Here is a 16,870-nt window from a genome sequence, read left to right as displayed (position 1 = left end):
CCTACAGAGAAGGACAACTACAGAGCTCTTCAGGGATGATGATGTTAGTCTCACAGATTTATTCCTCACAGTCCTGGTAAAAGGTGTGTCCTATGGACATTCCGGGGGTGTGTGAGCAGGTCTTCCATGATAAATCCACTCTAACATTCCAATCTCTCTAAACCTTTGAATCCCCTCCTCTACATTATACCAGAGCAGTTCAGGCATTTCAACCTTGGGTAATGCCAGCCACCTTTTGATCCATGTTTCAGCCAACCACCCAAACTGTTAACACCCTTTCTAACCCCTCGAGCAACAACATTGAATCCAGAATCCCAGCTTGGTGGGCCCATATCAATAAATTCAGCCTGATCCAGCTTTATGTTCCATCATTATCCCACACCCTTAATATTCATTACAACACATATTACCCTGATTTCTGTCTCCATAAATTGGAAAACTCATGCAGTTCTTTTGTAGTATCATGTACTTCCTCATGGGTCACACTTTGTACCTCACATTTCAGGGCTTCTTTGGACCAGTCTAGTTATAGGCCTGGAAGAAAAGAGGGGTATTGGAGGTGGGTCATGAAAAGGGTTAGAAGAGTTTCTCAAGCCAGTTACCTCAGGGTATTCCTTGGCAGTTTCATCTGGTGAAACAGGATTAACCTCTCCAGACAGAAGAGTGAGGGCTTGTTCTTCAGGGGAGGTGATTACAGGTCTAGCAGGTACTGAAGGGTTAATCTCTTTAGGTGGAGGTTGGATGGCAGGTTCCTCAGGGCAGACTGGATGTCAGGAAGCTGTTCCCTCAAAGCAGGCTGCAGTTGGGTAGCTGTCTCCTCAAGGCAGAATGGAGGTGGGGGGCTGTTTCCTCAGAACTGACCATTACAGGTTTATCTAGCAAAGATTCAGCAGAATCTGGAGTTTTGTAGTCCCCAGTGTCGTCATTATCAACCTATATGTCCCCATCCTTTTTTCAGGATTCCATTCCTTTCCAATCAGTGCCTTTACTTTAACAGTAGACACCCTGCAAGTTTGACAATTTAGTTTACATTGTAAATCTGCTAATCGCACAATGAGACTCTGAGTCTGGTTTTCAGAGATCTCAATACGTGGCCACAGTAAGTAAGATTTTCTTTCAGGGCACACAAAGAAACTTTTTTACATCTTTCATATGGTGCTTAATTGCAAATTTGAAGACTTCAGCTCATCTCTTTCCTTTATAAGTGTATGCAGCATATCTAGGAACAACCAGCCATCATTATTATGCTTTTAACTGCACAAAACTCTGTTAAGGTATCAAAAACACTGTCACCCAGAGCCTTGCCTCAGATAAGCATATGATTAGCAGAATCAAATGGGGATATTTTGTATATCTCTATTGCCAACTCACACCATGGGCTGTCAATGCCACCTTGATTATTGGAAAGAGTCATTAGTGCCTTTGAATCTAATCAGAGTAAAAAACCCATTGCAAAATCCCATTTTAAGATTCTGTTTCTCAAGAACCATGCCCAGTACCAAAGCTGTGTTAGTCAGGGTTCTCTAGGGAAACGGGACAAACAGGAATATCTGTAAATATGAGATTTTATTAAAGTGTCTCATGCAACTGTGGGGATGCATGAGACCAATTTCTGTAGAGCAGCTGGAAGCTGGCAACTCTGATGAAGGTGTTTGATGAATTTCCCAGGAGAGGCTGGCTGGCTGGCTGAAGTAGAGATGTAAATTCTCTCTTCTGACTAGTGAACTCATCACATCTCCCTTTTAAAGGCTTCAGCTGATTGGATTAAATGTCTCTCATTAGGGAAGACATTCCCCTTAGTTGATTATAGATGTAGTCAGCCAAGATGCAACAAAAGTACTGATGATTTAAGTCTATGAAATATCCTTTCAGTATTAGGCCAGTGCTTGCTTGACCAGACCACTGGGCACCATCACCTGGCCAAGTTGGACATGAACCCAACCATCACAGAGCAGAGGTGGAGAAATAGGAAAATTTATCCACTGCTGGTGGGAATGTAAGACGGCACAGACCCTGTGGAATGCATTGGTGGTTCCCAAGAAAACTAAATATTGAGTTGTCCTATGACTCAGCAGTTCAGCTACTCGGTCTGTACTCAGATCTGAAAGCAGGGACACTTACAGACGTGCACACGGATGTTCGTGGCAGCATTATTCACAATTGCCAAAAGATGCAAACAATCCAAGAGTCCATCAACAGATGAGTAGATAAACAAATGTGGTATATACATATAATGGAATTTTATGCAGCAATAAGAAGGAATGAGTTCCTGAAGCATGTGACAACATGGATGATCCTTGAGGACATAAATCTGAGTGAAATAAGCCAGACACAAAAGGACAATTGCTGTAGGATTCCACTAATATGAACTAACTAGAACATGTAAAATACAGGGTATCTAGAGTTAGACAGAAATGAGGGAAGTGGGAGTGGTTACCTAATATGTACAGAACTGTTAACTAGGTTGAAGTTAAATGTTTGGGAATGGATAGAGGTGGCAGTAGCTCATTATTGGGATTATAATAGTGCTGTATTTTGTTGAATTTGGTTGAAAGTGGTTAAGTCCTATATGTCACCAATTAAAACTATAAATATAAATAAATTCTTGCACAAGCCACCACAAATTAAAAAAAAATAATAGAGGGGTATATGGGAAAAAACACAGCTATTGCAAACTATGGACTATAGTTAATAGTAATATTTTAATATTTTTTCATCAACAGTAACGAATTTACTACACCAATACTAGGGGTCAACAATGGGGAGCAGGAAGAGGGTATAGGAGGATTTGGGTTTTATATTTTATTCTTATTTTTGTTCTGGAGTAATGAAAATGTTCTAAAATTGATCATGGGGATATATGCACAACTATGTGATGACACTGTGAGCCAGTGATTGTACACTTTCAATGGTTTGTGTGGTATCTGAATATATTTCAATAAAATTGAAAAAAAAATACATGAGGCGACATATTACTTTGTGGAGTTTATTTAAACAGTTTGCTATTCATGAATCAGGCAGCACCCAAACCTCTTGTGGAAAGGAGCTCCACCAAAGGGGCAGAAAGGAGGTGCTGATAAAGAGCAAATGCAGAAGCAAAGTGAGGAAGTGTTCAGATCAGCTGATGTTAAGTTTTCATTTTACATGGGGGGAAGGGGTTCCAAGTGGAGAGAAGATACACACTGATTAGTATGGTATGTTCGTTCATTCTCATTAGCCATCTCTACTGCACCAAAACTGGTTTATCACCAGGTATTCCATATCTGCAATTCTGTAGTGGGTGTACTATTGTTTCATTTTCTCAGAAAGCCCCTGCAGGTCAGTTGTTTTTTATCTTTTGGAAAACACTTTCTCAGAAACGGGTCCCTCCCAGCAATGCCCAATGTGGGCTGCCATTTTATTTTACTTAACAAGAGTAAGAATTACAATTTAAAAGGTACGGAACAACAGGAGAAACTCACTTCTCTCTCTCCTCCTAATGGGCATTTTTGTTTGTTTGTTTTAAATGATTGAGAACAATTAACTAAGAGAAAAATTGTATTATTTGACATTCCATACAAATGCTAAGCAACCTCATATTGAATCAAACATCACCACCCGAAGATTTCATTATGTTATATATAAAAAAAATGCACATTATAAAAGGCAAGGTTTAAGAATTACTTACGTGACTTTGGAGATGAATGTAAAATGAAACTTCACATAGACACTGAATATTAAAACTTGGAAAGCAAAACATTCCAGGTAGTTTACCTCTACAGATAGATGTGAAATATTTAAACCATAACCAATTACATGTATACAGTGCTAATGAAATGCTTTCAGTCAACGCTAAGGGCATGTGACATGCAATAGTGGACCAAACCCAACTAAATCACACTTTTACGTCTTTGTAAAAATGACATATTCATGAATCCATGTTTCAAGAACTGATGTTTATATGTTTTTCAGTTGTGTTAACAATTTCGAGCAGTTTAATTTATTCCAGAACAAAATCTTAAGTTGCTTGTAGTAAGTTTTGTAAGTCAACAGATTTTCCTTTGATATGTTATTTCTATTAAAATTGGCTTTCTAACAATGAGTATATAAAAAAGGATGTACATATAAAATAGATTTGGTATTCTATTTTTCCCCCCATGGGAGGATAATGTGACCTTTCACGCCTGTGCTTCTTAACTATTGGGACTCATAAAGATTCACCAAGACAAAAACCTAAAATTAAATAATCTTTATTGCTAAAAGTGACTTAACAGTGTTACGGAGAAAAATTTCACCATTACTACGAAAGGGCCAAAAGCTTGACCCATACAAACTTTAGAGTCGCTGCTAGGTACATAACTGTTTAGGTATTGTTTGGGGTATAACAGAAAGGAGATATTGCAGTTAACAAACAAGGAAACTGTTAACAAGATGCAATGTTTAAAGAATTTTGAAACCACTCTAATGTGGTTTAACATAGCTAATGTTATATAGTTATACATGTTACTTAGGTTCAACTGCTTTCTTCAATGAGTTCAGAGTGAAAGGGATCCAAGAGACTTTCAAACGACTGCCATCTCTAGAGTAACAGGGATTGAAGAGACTTTCGAACAGCTGCCACCTCTTGCCGCTGCTGTTACATGAAAGGAGATATTGAACGTGTTTAATATTTAGATGTTACATGCATTTTGACAACCAAAATATTGCAATGTTTACATTAATTCTTAATTTTCAATTTTAAATAAATGTACTTACAGTTTCCATCAACATTTTTTTCTGCAACAAAGCCATTTCTTCTTTAAGTTCCCTTTGTGCCTCAGTAAGATGATTTTCATGATCCTTCTCCAAGTCCTCAATACCCTAAAACAGACAGAAAAAGTGTACTTCAGTTACCGAGCACCTCTTTTCATCTCAAGTTCTAAATGCATATGATTACATTTCCAAAGCAAGAACTTTAAAAGTATTCAAATGATGCATGTTATTTCTTCTAGATAAAACTATTCTAAATAATACTTGAAGACTACAATACCCACTAACGAAATAAGAAATGTCACATTTGGGTCAAAGATTATAGGCGGTCCAATAGTAGCATAGTATGCACGAAACAATGGTTTAATGAGTAGTTAAGGTCAAGAGGGAAGAAAACAGAGGAAAAAACTGGGCATCTGAAATCAATAATTGCCACAATTTTGAAAACCTCTGATAAGCTTTCTAAACACAACGCGGTAAACCTGCCTATTATGACTAACAGTCAGTATAATGTGATTTCATTAGAGGGAATAAAATGATCTGTGATATGTACTTTTCAAGTTATGAAAAACATTAAGTTTTAAATCTTTACTATTCATTCAACAAATTGTGACCTAGTGCCTACTACATTAAAAAAATACTCTGTTAAGTGCTGTGGTGGGATTAAAGAAGGAAAACATTATCTCTCCTTTATTCCAGTGAGAAAAAGAAAGATATAACCAAAAATAACACAAAAATTTATAATAGGTATGTAAATGCAACCTACTGTGGCTATAATAGATAGAGATTAATTCTGATTTAGTTGGCAAAGGAATATGATTTCAATAGTTAAAGAAAAAAAGGGATTAACAGTATCTAGGATAAGAGCATAAGCAAAAATGCAGGGATGTATTGGTAAGTCAGTTCAGAGAAGGTAATTAAACTGGAAGGGTGAGAATAAAGTAAGAATGTAGCGAATGAAGCTCAAAAGGGGGCCATGTTACAGGAAGGATCTTGGCAACCTAAGACTTTACACTGGGAAGCTACTGAGAGTTTTTTCAGGAGGGAGAGATATTTTTCAGGGAGGTAATATGACAGACCTATGAAGGGCGGATTGGAGAACAGAGAAATCAGATGTGGGTTTTAATAGTCCAAAATCAAGGAATGATGAGGTCCTGAACTAGGGCAGAAGCAGGGGCAATTAAAAGAAAGAAAGAAATTAAAGAACTATTGCAGAGGTACAACACATTACCCAGCCTAGTGATGACTGGATGTGACAGGTAAGGGAGACAAAGGAGTCAAAGATAATACTCAAATTCCTCCTTAAGTGGTAACATTTAGTGATACCATATAGAAGGTGTCTTTTCTAGTACTTTATCAAAACATCAAACTAATTAATAATTGGTTCTCAGAGAACAATGGAGCAAGCCAACAAGTTCTCTACTTGAAAACACTAAAAAAAAAAAAAAAAAGTTGTGTGTGTATTATTATTTTAAAGTTCATTAAAGGGTATTTATCTTAAAACTATTTTGCTAGTTTGTTTATACCATCCTACTTAGTTTATAAGAGTAACCTTTTCACATGTATTTGAACAAGATTATCTGAAAGAAACCCCCAACAACAAGAAAAAAAGAAGGGGTATATACAGGATCCCAATTGACTTCTAAGAATAGTTACCAAAAAATAAGTATATGTCTGCATGAACATGAGGCCAATATCACTGACCACAATTTGTTAATGTGCAGACATGCCAGCAGATAATTCTCAATCCACAAATATTTGTCTGCTGGCTTTCTCATTCTATGAGAGCCTGGGTCATCTCTTAGGATTCTAAGTTGACCTATAAAGACATTTATAGTCACTGTAATAATTCTATAAGCCAATCTGACATAAAACACTCATACAATACATTTGAAAATAAAAGAGAGACTGATTCATTGCTTTTGCATACCTCCTATTTAACAAACACTGGGGATACAAAGACAGGAAAAGGATGTTGAGAAATGTGTTACAGACTTACTATTTTCAACTGTGTATTTACCACCACTGTCATAAAAAGCTGAAAGGTGAGCAGAAAACTATGATTCAACTGATCAATTTTATGCATAATGTGCATATTGGTAGGTAAAGTTGCCAATTCATCATTTCCTCTTTTGAGTAACCATTAATGAATCAAAACCATTAATGAATCCCTCTATTTAAAAATAGAGTTAGCATTTATGTTCAATCAGGAACAATAAATACAAACAAGAAAACCGTAAGGAACTGAAAATGTGTAACCAAGATTCCACCCCCACCCCCCACCCCCATAAATTAAAAAAGAAAAAAAGTAAATTTTACTTCCACATACACATTTATGTTTTGCGAGAAACTACCATGTTACCAAATTCAACAGACCTTTAAGAACTGCTCATACAACTTTCTAATTGCTTTCACTCTCTGGTTCTGAATAATTCTATATTGTTGAAAAACCTTTTGTTGCTGTCGAAACATATCCTACAAATATAAAACAAAGTTTTGATAAGAACCAGTAGTAAAATTTTAAATTTAGCAAAAGTAATTCTACATTAAGCTTAAAAGGAATAGTTATAAAATCAACATTGCTAACGTTTTCTGTTTTAAAACTGTTGACTAAGCCTAAATAATTTTTGTTCACCACAAATATATAAAAGCAATTTAACAGTCCTATCTACCACTCACCAAGTAGGAAATTTTGTTTCTTAAGAATATTAAAAGCTTGTTTCAATTCTTGGTGATTGCAATAGCCACATATAATCCTACAAAAACGTTGTGTTCACTGCAAATAGGCAAAGACAAAACCACAGCCTTACTGAACAGTATTTAAGTAGTAAATACTCTTTCCATATTGCAAACGTCTTAATTCTTGGTGATCTCAATATCCACAGAGATTATCTTTCCAATAATGCTGGCCTTTCAGTACCCTGACCTAACCCCTCCTCGAATGATTTGGTCTTCCCATCTACTTTAGCTGCTCAGATACATTGTCATGCTCCAGATTTTGTGATTACCAATAATTGTAAGCTCTACCAAATATTTACAAGCAAAGACTTACACAGTAGCGACCTGTGTGAACCATTTAAAATAAAATAAACTTACTTTCCATGATGAACTCATTTAATCATCCAAATAAGCCTATGATAAGGTTCTCTATTGTCCCCTTTCACAGATAAGGATGCCGAGGCAGAAAAAGAAATAATCTGCCTGTGGGTTTCATAGTTAGCAATTATCTCACCAGAATTGGATGCCAAAGAGCACAGTCCAGAGTCCAGGCTCTTAACCATTCTACTTTTCCATATATGTTTTCCGTATATCCCAGTATTCGACCACTACCTCCTACCTTTCTAAGCTCGCTCACTTCAGTGCTATAGTTCGATAAACTTTGAGGACCTAAAATCCATTGATCCTATGACTTTAAACCATCCCTTTGTGCACCCCATGCCCTCACTTTCTTCCTTCACAACTGGTCAAAAATTCTAACTATCCCCCTTCCCCTTGCATATATATGCTTGCCCCTTTTCACTTTGTCAGGCTTGCCTGGCTAAACCCGACCCTGGAAAATCTAACTCTCCCACCCCTCCCATGCAGACTGCTCTCACTTCAAATTCATGATCACTGTGATCACTAACCTAAACTTGGCCCTTAGTGCTGCTTGGCAACTATATTTCCCTTGTTCATTCACTGGCCCACCCCAAGGAATCTACCTAATACCTTCTCCTCTGTCCTTTAAAGGAAACACCTCCTCCACCCAGCTTTTCTCTTTACTGATGACCTTATGATTTCATGTCCACATGTGCTCACACACTCTGCCTTCTCCCCTGTGCTTATGGATGTACTACTCCTCCTTGCTAAGGCCAACTTCATCACCTGTCCGCTAGGGTCCTGCTGTTCTCAAGAACTTTGCTTAGCAATTCCCCTCCTCTTTCCAACTGGTAGTAAGGATGGGCCTGCAGGAATCTATCTGGATTACCATACTGAGAGGGCTAAGGATGGGGGCAGAGCCTTGATGTCACTGCATGAGCAACCTTTCTCCACCCCCATCCAGCTCATCCTGAAGCCCAACTCCCCATGGATTTCTTTATATAAACCAATAAGAGTCCCTCTCTTTTGTACTTTTCAAAGTCATGTCACGGAACCCCACGAACATGAACCAATATCAGAAGCAAAGACCAAGGGCTTTTCTGAAAATGGCATGAGCCTATGCTTTTCTGGCTTATAGTCATAAGGGCAGAAACATGTAGGCAGTAATGTGAAGGGGAACCTGGCTCACTTCCATGGGCCTACTACAAGGCCAGGCTCTCCATTCTTACTTGAGAATTGGTTACAATAGATTAAGTATAAATCTAAGCCCGATACCAACATGCAGTTTTTCTTCTTGTTCCCCAGCTTTCTGCAAATCTTTATCCCACTGCTGAAACAAAGTTGAAAACTGCTGAGAATAGTCATAATTAAGATTCTTCCTACAAAACAGAAGAGTAAACACTGTCACATTTCACAATGATATGAAAAAGTCAATGTATTCAAAACAAATATGAGTTGACATAATTCATACTATAAAAGGAGGAAATAATAGCAGCTTAAATCTTTTGAGGGAAAAGGGAGAAGTCAAATGGATGATTGATTCTGACTCCAGAACTATCTCTTTTAAAGAAGCTAACAGAGTGGCTAATTCACATACTCCAAACTTTAGCTCTTAAAAACTAAGGAAGTTTTATTGTATGTAAAAATGTTCCAGAAAAACTCATTTTACCTACGAGGAGACTATGTTTTTCATTTTCTCTTACTGAATGGCATATAGGTTCTGATAGGATAAACAGATTCACTGAGGAAAGCATATCTATTTATCACATAGGATTTCAAAACAGCAATATTTTGCCTAACTTTTTCCCTGCTTTGGGACAACAAAGACTTTGAACAAAAGAACAGTGAACCCAATTTGGCTGAAATATAAAAATATAAAAATTCATTATCTACAATGGTTTCAAATTGCTTTACAGTAAGAAAACTCATTGTTATTAAAAAAGGGAGGAAAGTTAATCGTTACTGACTGACCTCTCTCTATATAGATCCTTTCATAGAAGGAGTGAGTAGAGGAACTATATGCTTGCTGAAAAATCAAGGCAAACACACTTTTCACTAAAGACTCCAATAAATAGAAAGTAACAGTACTTTTCCTTGCACCTAAGAAATACTAACAAGTGATACAAATGTGGTGGTCTAAACTTTACCTTTGTTCATGTTGTGCTTTCCAAACATGCTCAAATTTCTGGTTACTGGTATTCAGCGAAGCATTGGTATTCATTTCAAATCTTTTTCTCTTCGCAAGAAGAGACTTTGTAATGTCATCTATACAGAAAACAGATATTTATTAAGATACAATATTGAGATACAAGGGCAGGAGAAACAGAAGAGTCTTTTTTTTTTTCAGGGGGAAATAAAGAAAGCAGAAGCATTTGTGCATACTACCGAATAGAAAGCTAACACAAGCCTAGCACAAGACATACGCTGAGAAAGACCTGAAAAGACCCTAAATGTTTATCTCAGGCTGATCAATAGGCTCAGTATAAGGTGGGTTAAGGTTTGAAGGAGAGCCTCAAAGACAGTCAATTTACACTATAGCCTTTAATAATAAAATCAAACAATCAAAACAAAGTAAAGAAGAAAAAAAATTAACTAACAAAGAAAAAAAGCAAGCAAACAAACAAACAAAAAAAACAAAACAAATCTCAGCAAATACTGGGGACAAGGGGGAATGTAGCTTCCAGTGATAACATATAATATTCCAATGTCCAAAATTCAATTTAAAATAAAACACGAGGCATGGAAAAACACAGGGAGAGATGGCCCATTTAATGGAACAAAATGAAGGAACAGAAACTGTCCCTGAGAGAGCCCAGGCATTGGAATTACAAATCAAAGATGCTAAGTCAACTCTCTACATAAGTTTGACAATGTAAAGGAAAACATGTCAAGGAATTAAGGGAAATTAGGAAAATGACACATTAATAAAAGTAGCCATTCAAAAAAGAGACAGAAATTTTTAAAAAGCAAGCAAACACACATTGTGGTGCTGAGAAGTGTAACACATGAAATAAAGAATTGACTATAGGAATTCAAGTGCAGATGTGAGCAGAAAGAAGAAAGACTCTGCAAACCTGAAGGTAGGACAATTAGAATTACCCAATCTTAGGAGCAGAAAGACAAAATAATGGAAAAAAGTCAACAAAGCCTAAGGGACCCGTGGGAAACCAAATCAAAGAAAATCACAAGGAGACACATTACAGTCAAACTGTCAAGCCCAAAGACAAAGAGAGAATCCTAAAATAAGGAAAAGAGAAGTGACTTGTTACGTACAAGGGATCCTCAATAATATTAAGTGCCAATCTGTCATCAGGAACCATGAAGGCCAGAAACCAGGGGGGTGACATATTTAAAGTGGGGAAAGAAAAAAAAAATACCTGGAACCAAGATTTCTATATTCAGACAAGAAAGAGAGATCAAACATTCCCAGACAAGCAAAGCTGACAGAGTCTGTTACCACTACACCTGCCCTACGAGAAATGTTAAAGGGAGGCCTACAAGAAGAAAGAGAGTATACTAGGCAGTAACTTGCAGCCATGTGAAGACAAAAGGCATCCATGAGAAGGTAACTGTACAGGTAAATATAAACGCCAGTATTACTGTATTCTTGCCTTGTAACTCTATTTTTCTTACACGACCCAAAATACAAACATAGATGATAATCATAATTCCATATAACTGATAGGCATGCAGAATATAAAGATGTAATTTGTGACATAAAGGAGGGAAGACAGGATATAGGAGCAGGACTTGTGTATGCTGTTAAAGTTAGGCTGATATCAGTACAAACAAGGCTGTTACAGATTTAGGATGTTAAATGTAAACCTCAAAATAACCATAAAGGAAATGTTTAAAATTATAGAGAGAAGGAAAAGACAAGGGAATCAAAATATTTCACTATAAAAGATAAACACAATACAAAAGAAGGCAGCAAAGGAATAAATGAGGGTCAAAAAAAGTATAAGAATTACAAAAGGCAGATGTCAAAATGGCTGAAGTAAATCCTGCCGTATCAATAATTACTTTGAACGTAAATGGAGTAAACTATCCAATCAAAGGGCAGAACTTGGCAGAATGGATTTTTAAAAAGGGCATGATCCAACTACATGCTGTTTACAAGAGATTCGCATTTGGTCCAAAGACACTAACAAGTTGAAAATGAAAGGAGGGGAAAAAAGAACATTCCATGCAAACAGTAGCCCTAAAGAGAGATCGGGTGGCTAGAGTAATATAAAAAAAAAATAGACTTTGTGCCAAAAACTGTTACAAGAGACAAAGAACGACATTTTATATTGATAAAAGGGTCAATCAATCAAGAAGATATAACAAGTCTACATATGTGTACCTAAGAGCAGAGCCCCAAAACATATGAAGCAAACATCGACAGAAGTGAAGGGAAAAAATAGGGAGTTCTACAAAAGTAGTTGGAGACATCAATACACCACTTTCAATACTGGACAGAACATCTCCATGGATGACTGATAAGGAAGCACAGAATCTGAGCAACACTAGAAGCCAACCAGACCAAATATAGAAAAAAAAAATGTCACTGAAAAACAGCAGAATTTACCTTCTTCTCAGGGGCAGATGGATCAGTCTTCAGGATAGGCCATATATATTTGGGCACAAGTTTCAAAAAACTGAAAAAAGATTGAACTCATAAGACACATCTTCTCTGACCACAGTGGAATGAAGCTAGAAGTCCAACACAGGAGAAAAACTGGAAAATTCACAAATATTTGGAAACTAAACAACACTCTTAAGAACCAATGGGCCATAGAAGAAATAAGAAAGGAAACTGGAGAATACTAAGAGACGAATGGAAATGAAAACACAGCATACCAAAACTTATACGATGCAGCAAAGGTAGCCCTCAGAGGGACATTCATAGGTGTACATGCCTGCATTAAAATAGAAGAACGCTCTCACACCAATCACCTCCCTTTAAATCTTCAGATAAAGGAGAGAAAACTAAATCTAAACTTAGCAGAAGAAAGGAAATAAAGATTAGAGTGGAGATAAATGAAATAGAGAATACAGAACCAGTTCAGAGAATCAATGTAACCAAAACGTGGTTGTCTGAAAAGGTTAATAAAATTGACAAACTTTTAGCCACACTGACAAATGGGGGGCGGGGGGACAGAGAGGAAACACAAATGACCAACTTCAGAAATAAAAGTGATTTTACAGAAATGAAAAGGATTATAAGAGAATACTATGAATAACTGTATGCTGACAAATTAGATAAACTAGGTGAAATGGACAAATGGTTAAACTGACTCAGAAGAAACAGAGGATCTTAGCAGATCTATTAACAGGTAAAGAGACTGAATCAGTAATGAAACCCCTCCCAACAAAGAGAAGTTGAGGAACAGATGGCTTCACTTGTGTACTCTTCCAAAAATTCAAAGAATTAACGGCAATCGCTCTCAAACTCTCCCGAAAAATCAGAGTCAGGAACACTAGCTCATTCAATAAGGCCAGTTTTACCCCAATACCAAAGTCAGATAAGGATATCACATAAAAAGAAAATGATAGACCAATTTCCCTTATAAATGTAGATGCAAATATCCTCGACAAAATACTGACAAACAAATCCAAGAGCATATGAAGAGGATTATATATACCATGAGTGTGTGGGATTTCCCTGGAGCTTTTTATAACACATTTCTCTCCCTAAGTGCTGAATGTCATAACATTTTTAATCCTCTAAACAACGCTTTGCTAAGAATATGATTGTATGTCATGGGTCTCCCATCAATACTTATTTTCCAGTAGCTGCACTCTTAGGCAAATATTCTGTACTTCCAGTATCCATCCCAAGTAGTCGATTTACAAGAGAGCTCACAAACCCAGCCCTTTTCACCATCAAATAGACAAAGCTTTCAAAAATATTGCCTGAATGACTGATCCATATAGAGGAGCAAAAACTGAGTCTGCCTCTCATTATTTTAAGAGCACTGTCTTTTAACATGGCTCGTGCAACTGATACTTTGCATGGCATTTGGAAACTTAAGATTTCTGTGTTTTGGACATGATTATATGTCTCTCACTAGCCAGCAAAGCTGCCTTTAGTTGTCTGTACCACATAGTTTATTAGTGGAAAAATCACAACAAAGAGTTATTCTGGAGGCTTACATTTACACTACCCTCCCTCAATGAAAAGAACATTGGAAAGTCCTAGAAAATAACAAAATTGAAAAAATACAAAATTGATGGGAAAAACCAGATGTACCACCTAGTCTGTGAACACAAAGGGGGAAGAAACATCTCCCATTCATTTCTTCTTCTGTATCCCACAGTCTGTGAAGTGCGCATGTGCATTAGATAAAGGCATCATTATTACCTCCCCATTGTCAGTGCCATTCTCACTCTTCACATCAACAATTTAAACAGGTTAAGTAGGGAAATCTATGAAGATGCATCCCAATAAATACTCATGCAAAATCCTATACATGAGAACAAGTCATGAAATTACAGTCCTGTCAGCCACTGAGTGACATTTCCTATTATACAAGTTACAGTGTGTAAAACAACTTTCCTTAAATACAAATATCTCCTCAAACATACCTCCCAATTTTTCCAACATACTGTGTACTTCACCCCTGTAAAGAAATTACATTAAAAGATTTTAGTTCAGGATATGTAAAATACCACGTGTATTTTGGAAGAAATAAGTCCTATCAAGTGTTGCATGTACAATATTCGTTACACGAGCCAAAGGAGACTTTTCTTGAAGTACTTTACCCGACAGGCAAAAATTACTTTAAACACATTACCCCACTTCTTCCTCAATTGTCCGTGCAGACGGTCTTTTTTTACCATGCCTATCAGTTACTGGAGTCTTTCCTGCATTGAGAATAAAAAAGGAAAACATTTGTAAGTTAAGTGTGCTACTTTGCTAATTTTTAATGGAGCAGACTCTTTCATTTTGGAGTCTTTTAGGCTTTATTATTATTATTATCAACAAAAGATTTTCCAGCAGACCTAGGAATGTAGTCCTTCCCCTGCTGGTCAGAGGAAGGCAGCCCAGGACCATTTTAGAGAGACAAATTCTGCAGGTCATTGAAAGGTTAAGGTCCCAGTAAACCATGCATCCTACATCAGATATTTGGGAAATCACGACTGTAAAAGGCAGGAAGACATGCTACAGAAGCTTCTGTCACAAGGATCGAGTGAGAAACAAGGTGCATGTTAAGGTTTCCCAAATGTGAGGTTCTGATCGCTGTTCAAAGCGCTGTGGGTTCAAAAGAAAAGGGCTGTGGGAGACCGTCTGTGCCGTGAGCGCACTATTTGCAAAGGTCTGGGGCCCACGGTACCTTCCATGCCATCCTCCTCGGCGCCACTCAGATCCCTCCTCTCTCCTCTCCTGCAGTCAGGGGCTCCTGGGACCACCTCCTCCTCCTCCGAGGGCCTCCCGGATTTCCGCAGACGCTTTCTTCCAAAGGGCGCCATGGCGGGGCGTCTGCTCACTTTGATAAGAGATCTAACCCCCCGAGTCCCAACTCACGTCGAAGTAAAGGGGTCGCGGCCACCCGGAGACATCGAGGCGGGCTTCTCGGGCTTACAGGACAGCTCCGCGCCGCCCTCCCCGCCCCGCGGCCTCCCCAAGTGTCCGCGCCCTCGGGGGCTCCGCACCTCAGGCCCCAGGAGACCCGCGGCTGTGCAGGACGGCGCCGAGCAGGCCCGAGGCCGCAGGGGCGAAGGGAGCGGGAACGAGCGCTGGGCACCCGCGCCCGGGATGGCGGCCGCGGCGGGGGCCGGGGGGCCACAGCCCCGACAGGGCGCCCCGCAGCCCTTCCTCCCTGCCCGGGGCGGGCCGAGGGGACCCGCGAGCAGGCCCGCCGGCGGAAGGGAAGCTCCCTCACCCCGCGCCACCGCCGCGTCCCGCGCCCGCCCGTCGGGGCGCCCCCCTTCCCCTCAGAGGCCGCTCGGCCCAGGGGAGGCCGCAGCTCACCGCCCTCCCGGCCTCGGCCGCGATCCCGCGCCGCGCGGACAGCTCCCCTCCTCAGGCCCGCGAAGCTGCACCCCAGGGCCGCGGACCGCCGCGCTCCCGCCGCTCCCCGCCCGTCCTCACCTGAGGCAGCCGCTTCCTCACAGCGCGACGCTCCTCTGAGGTACCTCAGGGTCCAGCCAGCCTTGCCGAAGCGGGAGCGACGCTGATTGGTGGGCGCGGCGCGCAGGCGCGAGGCGGGGCCTCGGGGAGCTCCGCCCCCTACGGTGGCTGTCCCCTGACATGGGCCTGCCGCTTGGCGCTTGCCTTCGCAAGGTCGGGTCCTGGACCGTACCAGCCTGGCACCTTGCCAGCGCACGTGAGCGTTGTGGACCGTGGGACGAACCCGTCGCCCAACTGAGGGGTCCAGCCTTCCCAGCGGCCACGAAATGCCCTCCTGTGGAGTGGGGGCAGCACCCCCGCTCCCCTCTCCCGGCCACACGTACAACCCTTATCCTGAATGTTGCACGTAGCCCACGCCTCCTCCCATTGATTTTAAAAGCACATCTGTGTGTGTCCCGTCGCAGTGTCGCTGCATTTCCTTTGTGCCTGTACCCGGATTCTCCGTAGCATGCTGCCGCTCGCTGACGTCGCTAAGGGAATCCGTGTTGGTACCAGCAGCCCCCACCCTTCCTTGGCACTGCTGTACCATTCCACGTGGGACGACTCCACGGTCGAGTCTTCATTTTTCATGTCCCCGGCCAGCCGTGACCTCTCCAGTGTAGGCCCGGAGTAAACTGGGCTGCTGTGGACCGGTAACCTCCGGCATGTGTGCTGATGTCCTTCAGAGTCTACAGAAGTGGAGAGGCTGGGTCCATTATTAAGTAATGGGGACTTGTTTCCCTATTCACGCTCGCACTAGCAGATGGAGTTCCCGTTGGGATAGGTGCTCGCCATCACTCCACGGGGTCTACTTCCTAAAATCTCCAGGATGTGAAAGGATGTTTCTGTGGGACCTTCTTTTACGTTTCTGCCAGCACTAATGAGATGGGGATCTTTTTATCTGATGGGCCGTGTGCATTCCCTTTTGCTCAACAGAGCTGCTTCTCCTCTGGCCCTCTTTCCATGGCG

At 40.1% G+C, this 16,870-nt stretch overlaps 1 protein-coding gene across 1 annotated transcript; it reads right to left on the bottom strand.

Moving 5' to 3' along the window:
• Positions 1 to 4,558: 4,558 nt before the first annotated feature.
• LOC119522528 (synaptonemal complex protein 3-like) lies at positions 4,559 to 15,261 on the bottom strand. Its single transcript, XM_037820946.1, has 8 exons — positions 15,126 to 15,261; positions 14,586 to 14,655; positions 14,377 to 14,411; positions 9,954 to 10,071; positions 9,086 to 9,185; positions 7,105 to 7,203; positions 4,735 to 4,839; positions 4,559 to 4,612 (listed from the first exon to the last, which is right to left on the bottom strand). Exons 1-8 carry the CDS (start codon positions 15,259 to 15,261, stop codon positions 4,559 to 4,561), a joined length of 717 nt encoding a protein of 238 aa, XP_037676874.1.
• Between the last annotated feature and the right edge of the window lie 1,609 nt (positions 15,262 to 16,870).

Source organism: Choloepus didactylus, chromosome X (genome assembly GCF_015220235.1).
Source record: "Choloepus didactylus isolate mChoDid1 chromosome X, mChoDid1.pri, whole genome shotgun sequence".
NCBI lineage: Eukaryota > Metazoa > Chordata > Mammalia > Pilosa > Megalonychidae > Choloepus > Choloepus didactylus.
Note: the sequence above shows the minus strand (reverse complement) of the source record. Positions and strands in the feature narration are given on the sequence as shown.